This window comes from Salmo salar, chromosome 11 (genome assembly GCF_965601325.2).
Source record: "Salmo salar chromosome 11, fSalSal1, whole genome shotgun sequence".
Classification (NCBI taxonomy): Eukaryota; Metazoa; Chordata; class Actinopteri; order Salmoniformes; family Salmonidae; genus Salmo; species Salmo salar.
This window is the reverse complement of record NC_138301.1, coordinates 33,729,070-33,741,372: the sequence shown is the minus strand read 5'-3', so window position 1 is coordinate 33,741,372 and position 12,303 is coordinate 33,729,070. Positions and strand designations below refer to the sequence as shown.

The window sequence follows — 12,303 nt, the reverse complement described above, 5'->3', positions numbered from 1 at the left end:
CTTCAGAGATCAGGGAGGTTAATCAGGCTGTGAAACTAAGAACTTTATAGTATGGTTTACTAGGCTATTCTCAACTTCTGTGTTTTGGAATGTACTTTTCATTATTAAAAGACTGTGATTGCTGGAAAGTGGAAACACTTAATTTTTTTGGAAGGTTTCAAACCTTTCTGAGTGGGATGCGGTCTTGGAGTCAAATACATATCATGTCAAATACTTCCAAACGCGACCTTGATTTAAGTTGACCAGCATGTAGGGTGGGTGACGTTTGCAGTTTGGAGATTATTCCATTGGTTTTATTGTACCAGGCAGGAAAGCTCTAAGTATTTTCCATGTTTTGTCCCAGGTCTGCATGAATGCAGGTAGTGTAAGTCTTTCAGGATCAGCCTGTGTGCTATAACCTGTTGTCCCTCTCTGTTCTAGGCATCAGGTCTGGGTCGTCTGAAACCCAACATTCTGATGATGGGCTTCAAGAAGGACTGGAGGACAGCAGGCACAGCCGGCGTACAGAGCTATGTAGGAATACTGCAGTAAGTTACACTCATACACTGAGTGGAACACCTGTTCTTTCCATGACGTAGACTGACCAGGTGAATCCAGGTGAAAGCTATGATCCCTTATTGATGTCACCTTTTAAATCTACTTCAATCAGTGTAGATGAAGGGGAGGAGACAGGTTAAATAAGGATTTTTAAGCCTTGAGACAATTCAGACAAGGATTGTACGTGTGCCATTCAGAGGGAGAACGGTCAAGACAAAACTTTTAAGTGCCTTTGAACGGGGTATTGTTGTAGGTGCCAGGTGCACCGGTTTGTGTCAAGAACTGCAACGCTGCTGGGTTTTTCACACTCAACCGTTTCCCATGTGTATCAAGAATGGTCAACCACCCAGTATTCAGTGTAAACACACACACAAAATAAGCCAAGATAAGTGCTAACTGTGTGTTATTAAAGTGTGTGTCCTGTGCCGGGTGTGTGTTTTTAGCGATGCATTTGACTTTGAGTACGGAACCGTGGTACTAAGGATGAACCAGGGACTGGACATCTCACACATCATAAAGGCTCAGGGTGAGTACACACACACACACACACACACACACACACACACACACACACACACACACACACACACACACACACACACACACACACACACACACACACACACACACACACACACACACACACACACACACACCACCATGTATTAAACAGAAGCAGTCAGAATACTCCAGCCTCGGGGCCTGTGATATAAATAGAGCTGTTATATAGATTTAGTACTGGTTAAAGTACACCCACTTTGTCAGAAAAACACCACAAATCATCTCCTCATGGTTTGTTGTGTGGCTGTTTCCATATAACAACCCCAATCATACAATGACTATTGATAACATTGACAAAACTGATCAAGTTGATAAGGAAAGCTCTTTGGTCCATAGATCAGAGGCAGTAGATGAAGGTCATATCTAATCAGCCCCTAGCAATAACATCTACTGAATAAGCTGTTACCAACAGAGCCACTGCAGGGCTATGGGCCCTAGTCAGAAGTAGTGCACTATATAGGGAATAGAGTGCCATTTGAGACACTCCCCAGGAGTTATAGATACACTAATCTAGTAGTTACTCCTGTCCTGGAGAGATACAGGGTTTGCTGGCTTTAGTTCCAGCCCAGCACTAACACACCTTATTCAACCACTCCAGGGCTTGAGGATTAGTTGATGGATGTGTTAGTGCAGGGTTAGAACAACCATGTGGGCTACCGAGTGGCGCAGCAGTCTAAGGCGTCACTACAGACACCCGGGTTTGAATCCAGGCTGTGTCACAACCGGCCGTGATTGGGATTCCCATAGGGCGGCGCACAATTGGCCCAGCGTTATCTGGGTTTTGCCGGTGTAGGCCGTCATTATAAATAAGAATTTGTTCTTAACTGATTTGCCTAGTTAAATAAAGGTTAAATTATTTATTTTTTCTTATAAACTCTGTGGTGGTCCCCCAGGAGAGGTTTGGGACACAGTGGTCTAAGGTGATGGGTCGTATTCACTTGGGACAACCCAGGAGAAAATGGACTGAAACAGGGAGGGACGAGCTAAACTTCATTTTGGTTTTCTTCATTTTGGTTTTCCATCGCAGAACGTTTTGCTCTGGCTACGATGTGCACTAATGATGAGTAGAACCCTGTTGTAACGTGTCTCTCTACCGCCCTCCAGAGGAGAAGGAGAGAGAGGCCCAGGAGCAGAAGGATCTGGAGAAAGAAGAGCTGGCTGAGGAGAATAAGGGGAAATCCATCTTCAGGAAGTCACGGAACTTATCTACACAAGGCCTCACTTCGAGAGGTACCAGATCACGCACACACACACGCATGCACACGTAAACACACACATACGCACATGCACAAGGGCATGCACCAACACACACACACACACACACACACACACACACACACACACACACACACACACACACACACACACACACACACACACACACACACACACACACACACACACACACACACACACACACACACACACACACACACACAGAGGGAGTGGAAAAGAGAGGGAGAGATAAGAGACATACAGAGAGAAAGAGAGATAAGAGAGGGAGACCGAGAGAGAGAAACAGACAGAGAGAGAGAGGCGCAGAGAGATGGATGAAATGATCATAGGAACTGAGCGTACATGGTGGTAAATGACTTGTACTGTATTATTAAACACATTGCTAATGTGTTCTCTTTTCTCTCCCCCCTCCCCCAGCATCAGTGACGACCCCCCAGTCTCCCCAAGTAGTGGTGGTGAATGAAAGGCTGGTGTCCACCAGCACTCAGTTCCAGAGGAAACAGGGCAAAGGAACCATTGACGTCTGGTGGATGTTTGATGACGGAGGTAGGGGACCTCTCTTTACACATCACACAACGGTGACACATTATAGACCCCAGCATGTCTATATCACTCTTCATTATAGACCACAGCATGTCTATATCACTCTTCATTATAGACCACAGCATGTCTATATCACTCTTCATTATAGAACACAGCATGTCTATATCACTCTTCATTATAGACCACAGCATGTCTATATATCACTCTTCATTATAGACCACAGCATGTCTATATCACTCTTCATTATAGACCACAGCATGTCTATATCACTCTTCATTATAGACCACAGCATCTCTATATCACTCTTCATTATAGACCCCAGCATGTCTATATCACTCTTCATTATAGACCCCAGCATGTCTATATCACTCTTCATTATAGACCACAGCATGTCTATATCACTCTTCATTATAGACCACAGCATGTCTATATCACTGTTCATTATAGACCACAGCATCTCTATATCACTCTTCATTATAGACCACAGCATGTCAATATCACTCTCTTCATTATAGACCGCAGCATGTCTAAATCACTCTTCATTATAGACCACAGCATCTCTATATCACTCTTCATTATAGACCCCAGCATGTCTATATCACTCTCTTCATTATAGACCACAGCATGTCTATATCACTCTCTTCATTATAGACCACAGCATGTCTATATCACTCTCTTCATTATAGACCACAGCACGTCTATATCACTCTTCATTATAGACCCCAGCATGTCTATATCACTCTTCATTATAGACCACAGCATGTATATATCACTCTTCATTATAGACCACAGCATGTATATATCACTCTTCATTATAGACCACAGCATGTCTATATCACTCTTCATTATAGACCACAGCATGTCTATATCACCCTTCATTATAGACTACAGCATGTCTATATCACTCTTTTCATTATAGACCACAGCATGTCTATATCACTCTTCATTATAGACCACAGCATGTCTATTTCACTCTCTTCATTATAGACCACAGCATGTCTATATCACTCTCTTCATTATAGACCACAGCATGTCTATATCACTCTTCATTATAGACCACAGCATGTCTATATCACTCTTCATTATAGACCACAGCATCTCTATATCACTCTTCATTATAGACCCCAGCATGTCTATATCACTCTTCATTATAGACCACAGCATGTATATATCACTCTTCATTATAGACCACAGCATGTCTATATCACTCTTCATTATAGACCACAGCATGTCTATATAACTCTTCATTATAGACCACAGCATGTCTATATCACCCTTCATTATAGACTACAGCATGTCTATATCACTCTTTTCATTATAGACCACAGCATGTCTATATCACTCTTCATTATAGACCACAGCATGTCTATATCACTCTTCATTATAGACCACAGCATGTCTATATCACTCTTCATTATAGACCACAGCATGTCTATATCACCCTTCATTATAGACTACAGCATGTCTATATCACTCTCTTCATTATGGACCACAGCATGTCTATATCACTCTTCATTATAGACCACAGCATGTCTATATCACTCTCTTCATTATAGACCACAGCATGTCTATATCACTCTCTTCATTATAGACCACAGCATGTCTATATCACTCTTCATTATAGACCACAGCATGTCTATATCACTCTTCATTATAGACCACAGCATCTCTACATCACTCTTCATTATAGACCTCAGCATGTCTATATCACTCTTCATTATAGACCCCAGCATGTCTATATCACTCTTCATTATAGACCACAGCATGTCTATATCACTCTTCATTATAGACCACAGCATGTCTATATCACTCTTCATTATAGACCACAGCATCTCTATATCACTCTTTATTATAGACCCCAGCATGTCTATATCACTCTCTTCATTATAGACCACAGCATGTATATATCACTCTTCATTATAGACCACAGCATGTCTATATCACTCTTCATTATAGACCACAGCATGTCTATATCACTCTTCATTATAGACCACAGCATGTCTATATCACTCTTCATTATAGACCACAGCATGTCTATATCACCCTTCATTATAGACTACAGCATGTCTATATCACTCTCTTCATTATGGACCACAGCATGTCTATATCACTCTTCATTATAGACCACAGCATGTCTATATCACTCTCTTCATTATAGACCACAGCATGTCTATATCACTCTCTTCATTATAGACCACAGCATGTCTATATCACTCTTCATTATAGACCACAGCATGTCTATATCACTCTTCATTATAGACCACAGCATGTCTATATCACTCTTCATTATAGACCACAGCATGTCTATATCACTCTTCATTATAGACCACAGCATCTCTATATCACTCTTTATTATAGACCCCAGCATGTCTATATCACTCTCTTCATTATAGACCACATTATGTATATATCACTCTTCATTATAGACCACAGCATGTCTATATCACTCTTCATTATAGACCACAGCATGTCTATATCACTCTTCATTATAGACCACAGCATGTCTATATCACTCTTCATTATAGACCACAGCATGTCTATATCACCCTTCATTATAGACTACAGCATGTCTATATCACTCTCTTCATTATGGACCACAGCATGTCTATATCACTCTTCATTATAGACCACAGCATGTCTATATCACTCTCTTCATTTTAGACCACAGCATGTCTATATTACTCTCTTCATTATAGACCACAGCATGTCTATATCATTCTTCATTATAGACCACAGCATGTCTATATCACTCTTCATTATAGACCACAGCATGTCTATATCATTCTTCATTATAGACCACAGCATGTCTATATCACTCTTCATTATAGACCACAGCATGTCTATATCACTCTCTTCATTATAGACCACAGCATATCTATGTCACTCTCTTCATTACAGACCACAGCATGTCTATATCACTCTCTTCATTATAGACCACAGCATGTTTATATCACTCTTCATTATAGACCACAGCATGCCTATATCACTCTTCATTATAGACCACAACATGTCTATATTACTCTTCATTATAGACCCCAGCTCGTCTATATCACTCTTCATTATAGACCACAGCATGTCTATATCACTCTTCATTACAGACCACAGCATGTCTATATCACTCTCTTCATTACAGACCACAGCATGTATATATCACTCTCTTCATTATAGACAACAGCATGTATATATCACTCTCTTCATTATAGACCACAACATCTCTATATCACTCTATTCATTATAGACCACAACATCTCTATATCACTCTCTTCATTATAGACCACAGCATGTTTATATCACTCTTCATTATAGACCACAGCATGCCTATATCACTCCTCATTATAGACCACAACATGTCTATATCACTCTTCATTATAGACCCCAGCATGTCTATATCACTCTTCATTATAGACCACAGCATGTCTATATAACGCTTCATTATAGACCACAGCATCTCTATATCACTCTTCATTATAGACCCCAGCATGTCTATATCACTCTTCATTATAGACCACAGCATGAATATATCACTCTTCATTATAGACCACAGCATGAATATATCACTCTTCATTATAGACCACAGCATGTCTATATCACTCTTCATTATAGACCACAGCATGTCTATATCACTCTTCATTTAAGACCACAGCATGTCTATATCACCCTTCATTATAGACTACAGCAAGTCTATATCACTCTCTTCATTATCGACCACAGTGTCTATATCACTCTTCATTATAGACCACAGCATGTCTATATCACTCTTCAATATAGGCCACAGCATGTATATATCACTCTTCATTATAGACCACAGCATGTATATATCACTCTTCATTATAGACCACAGCATGTCTATATCACTCTTCATTATAGACCACAGCATGTCTATATCACTCTTCATTATAGACCACAGCATGTCTATATCACCCTTCATTATAGACTACAGCATGTCTATATCACTCTTTTCATTATAGACCACAGCATGTCAATATCACTCTTCATTATAGACCACAGCATGTCTATTTCACTCTCTTCATTATACACCACAGCATGTCTATATCACTCTCTTCATTATAGACCACAGCATGTCTATATCACTCTTCATTATAGACCACAGCATGTCTATATCATTCTTCATTATAGACAACAGCATGTCTATATCACTCTTCATTATAGACCACAGCATGTCTATATCACTCTTCATTATAGACCACAGCATGTCTATATCACTCTTCATTATAGACCACAGCATGTCTATATCACTCTTCATTATAGACCACAGCATCTCTATATCACTCTTTATTATAGACCCCAGCATGTCTATATCACTCTCTTCATTATAGACCACAGCATGTATATATCACTCTTCATTATAGACCACAGCATGTCTATATCACTCTTCATTATAGACCACAGCATGTCTATATCACTCTTCATTATAGACCACAGCATGTCTATATCACTCTTCATTATAGACCACAGCATGTCTATATCACCCTTCATTATAGACTACAGCATGTCTATATCACTCTCTTCATTATGGACCACAGCATGTCTATATCACTCTTCATTATAGACCACAGCATGTCTATATCACTCTCTTCATTATAGACCACAGCATGTCTATATCACTCTCTTCATTATAGACCACAGCATGTCTATATCACTCTTCATTATAGACCACAGCATGTCTATATCACTCTTCATTATAGACCACAGCATGTCTATATCATTCTTCATTATAGACCACAGCATGTCTATATCACTCTTCATTATAGACCACAGCATGTCTATATCACTCTCTTCATTATAGACCACAGCCTGTCTATGTCACTCTCTTCATTACAGACCACAGCATGTCTATATCACTCTTCATTATAGACCACAGCATGTTTATATCACTCTTCATTATAGACCACAGCATGCCTATATCACTCTTCATTATAGACCACAACATGTCTATATTACTCTTCATTATAGACCCCAGGTCGTCTATATCACTCTTCATTATAGACCACAGCATGTCTATATCACTCTTCATTACAGACCACAGCATGTCTATATCACTCTCTTCATTACAGACCACAGCATGTCTATATCACTCTCTTCATTATAGACCACAACATCTCTATATCACTCTATTTATTATAGACCACAACATCTCTATATCACTCTCTTCATTATAGACCACAGCATGTTTATATCACTCTTCATTATAGACCACAGCATGCCATTATCACTCCTCATTATAGACCACAACATGTCTATATCACTCTTCATTATAGACCCCAGCATGTCTATATCACTCTTCATTATAGACCACAGCATGTCTATATAACGCTTCATTATAGACCACAGCATCTCTATATCACTCTTCATTATAGACCCCAGCATGTCTATATCACTCTTCATTATAGACCACAGCATGAATATATCACTCTTCATTATAGACCACAGCATGTCTATATAACTCTTCATTATAGACCACAGCATGTCTATATAACTCTCTTCATTATAGACCACAGCATGTCTATATCAGTCTTCATTATAAACCACAGCATGTCTATATCACTCTTCATTATAGACCACAGCATGTCTATATCACTCTCTTCATTATAGACCACAGCATGTCTATATCACTCTCTTCATTATAGACCACAGCAGGTCTATATCACTCTCTTCATTATAGACCACAGCATGTCTATATCACCCTTCATTATAGAACCCAGCATGTCTATATCACTCTTCATTATAGACCACAGCATGTCTATATCACTCTCTTCATTATTGACCACAGCATGTCTATATATTTCTTCATTATAGACCACAGCATGTGTATATCACTCTCTTCATTATAGACCACAGCATGTGTATATCACTCTCTTCATTATAGACCACAGCATGTCTATATCACTCTCTTCATTATAGACCACAGCATGTCTATATCACTCTTCATTATAGACCACAGCATGTCGATATCACTCTTCATTAAAGAACCCAGCATGTCTATATCACTCTTCATTATAGACCACAACATGTCTATATCACTCTCTTCATTATAGACCACAGCATGAATATATCACTCTCTTCATTATAGACCACAGCATGTCTATATCACTCTCTTCATTATAGACAACAGCATGTATATATCACTCTCTTCATTATAGACCACAACATCTCAATATCACTCTCTTCATTATAGACCACAGCATGTCTATATCACTCTCTTCATTATAGACCACAGCATGTCTATATCACTCTCTTCATTATAGACCACAGCATGTCTATATCACTCGTTTCATTATAGACCACAGCATGTCTATATCACTCTCTTCATTATAGACCACAGCCTGTCTATATCACACACTTCAATATAGACCACAGTATGTCTATATCACTCTCTTCATTATAGACCACAGCCTGTGTATATTACTATCTTCATTATATAACACAGCATGTCTATCACTCTCTTCATTATAGACCACAGCCTGTCTATATCACTCTCTTCATTATAGACCACAGCATGTCTATATCAATCTCTTCATTATAGACCACAGCATGTCTATATCACTCTCTTCATTATAGACCACAGCCTGTCTATATCACTCTCTTCATTATAGACCACAGCCTGTCTATATCACTCTCTTCATTATAGACCACAGCCTCTCTATATCACTCTCTTCATTATAGACCACAGCATGTCTATATCACTCTCTTCATTATAGACTACAGCATGTCTATATCATTCTTCATAATAGACCACAGCATGTCTATATCACTCTTCATTATAGACCACAGCATGTCTATATGACTCTCTTCATTATAGATCACAGCATGTCTATATCACTCTTCATTATAGACCCCAGCATGTCTATATCACTCTCTTCATTATAGACCCCAGCATGTCTATATCACTCTCTTCATTATAGACTACAGCATGTCTATATCACTCTTCATTATAGACCACAGAATGTCTACATCACTCTTCATTATAGACCACAGCATGTCTATATCACTCTTCATTATAGACCACAGCATGTCTATATCACTCTTCATTATAGACCACAGCATGTCTATATCACTCTTCATTACAGACCACAGCATGTCTATATCACTCTTCATTACAGACCACAGCAAGTCTATATCACTCTTCATTATAGACCACAGCATGTCTATATCACTCTTCATTATAGACCACAGCATGTCTATATCACTCTTCATTATAGACCACAGTATGTCTATATCACTCTTCATTATAGACCCCAGCATGTCTATATCACTCTTCATTATAGACCACATCATGTCTATATCACTCTCTTGATTATAGACCACAGTTTGTCTATATCACTCTCTTCATTATAGACCACAGCATGTCTATATCACTCTCTTCATTATAGACCACAGCATGTCTATATCACTCTCTTCATTATAGACCACAGCATGTCTATGTCATTCTCTTCATTATAGACCACAGCATGTCTATATCACTCTTCATTATAGACCACAGCATGTCTATATCACTCTCTTCATTATAGACCACAGAATGTCTATATCACTCTCTTCATTATAGACCACAGCCTGTCTATATCACTCTCTTCATTATAGACCACAGCCTGTCTATATCACTCTCTTCATTATAGACCACAGCATGTCTATATCACTCTCTTCATTATAGACCACAACCTGTCTATATCACTATCTTCATTATAGACCACAGCATGTCTATATCACTCTCTTCATTATAGACCCCAGCATGTCTATATCACTCTCTTCATTATAGACTACAGCATGTCTATATCACTCTTCATTATAGACCACAGCATGTCTATATCACTCTTCATTATAGACCACAGCATGTCTATATCACTCTTCATTATAGACCACAGCATGTCTATATCACTCTTCATTATAGACCCCAGCATGTCTATATCACTCTTCATTATAGACCACAGCATGTCTATATCACTCTCTTCATTATTGACCACAGCATGTCTATATAACTCTTCATTATAGACCACAGCATGTCTATATAACTCTCTTTATTATAGACCACAGTTTGTCTATATCACTCTCTTCATTATAGACAACAGAATGTCTATATCACTCTCTTCATTATAGACCACAGCATGTCTATATCACTCTCTTCATTATAGACCACAGCCTGTCTATATCACTCTCTTCATTATAGACCACAGCCTGTCTATACCACTATCTTCATTATAGACCACAGCATGTCTATATCACTCTCTTCATTATAGACTACAGCATGTCTATATCACTCCTCATTATAGACCACAGCATGTCTATATCACTCTCTTCATTATAGACCACAGCATGTCTATATCACTCTCTTCATTATAGACCACAGCCTGTTTATATCACTCTCTTCATTATAGACCACAGCATGTCTATATCACTCTCTTCATTATAGACCACAGCATGTCTATATCACTCTCTTCATTATAGACCACAGCCTGTCTATATCACTCTCTTCATTATAGACCACAGCCTGTCTATATCACTCTCTTCATTATAGACCACAGCCTGTCTATATCACTCTCTTCATTATAGACCACAGCATGTCTATATCACTCTTTTCATTATAGACCACAGCATGGCTATATCACTGTCTTCATTATAGACCACAGCCTGTCTATATCACTCTCTTCATTATAGACCACAGTATGTCTATATCACTCTCTTCATTATAGACCACAGCCTGTCTATATCACTATCTTCTTTATATAACACAGCATGTCTATCACTCTCTTCATTATAGACTACAGCCTGTCTATATCACTCTCTTCATTATAGACCACAGCATGTCTATATCACTCTCTTCATTATAGACCACAGCCTGTCTATATCACTCTCTTCATTATAGACCACAGCCTGTCTATACCACTATCTTCATTATAGACCACAGCATGTCTATATCACTCTCTTCATTATAGACTACAGCATGTCTATATCACTCCTCATTATAGACCACAGCATGTCTATATCACTCTCTTCATTATAGACCACAGCATGTCTATATCACTCTCTTCATTATAGACCACAGCCTGTTTATATCACTCTCTTCATTATAGACCACAGCATGTCTATATCACTCTCTTCATTATAGACCACAGCATGTCTATATCACTCTCTTCATTATAGACCACAGCCTGTCTATATCACTCTCTTCATTATAGACCACAGCCTGTCTATATCACTCTCTTCATTATAGACCACAGCCTGTCTATATCACTCTCTTCATTATAGACCACAGCATGTCTATATCACTCTTTTCATTATAGACCACAGCATGGCTATATCACTGTCTTCATTATAGACCACAGCCTGTCTATATCACTCTCTTCATTATAGACCACAGTATGTCTATATCACTCTCTTCATTATAGACCACAGCCTGTCTATATCACTATC

The 12,303-nt window shown here is 38.7% G+C and overlaps 1 protein-coding gene across 1 annotated transcript in view; it reads left to right on the top strand.

Annotated features, from left to right (window-relative positions):
- The window catches only part of slc12a1 (solute carrier family 12 member 1), a 132,449-nt gene that overhangs the window by 25,870 nt on the left and 94,276 nt on the right, over positions 1-12,303 (top strand). The window contains exons 18-21 of the mRNA XM_045689383.2: positions 421-527; positions 981-1,063; positions 2,203-2,328; positions 2,752-2,880. Coding sequence (XP_045545339.2) covers positions 421-527; positions 981-1,063; positions 2,203-2,328; positions 2,752-2,880 — 445 coding nt within the window. The remainder of the gene's footprint in view (positions 1-420; positions 528-980; positions 1,064-2,202; positions 2,329-2,751; positions 2,881-12,303) is intronic.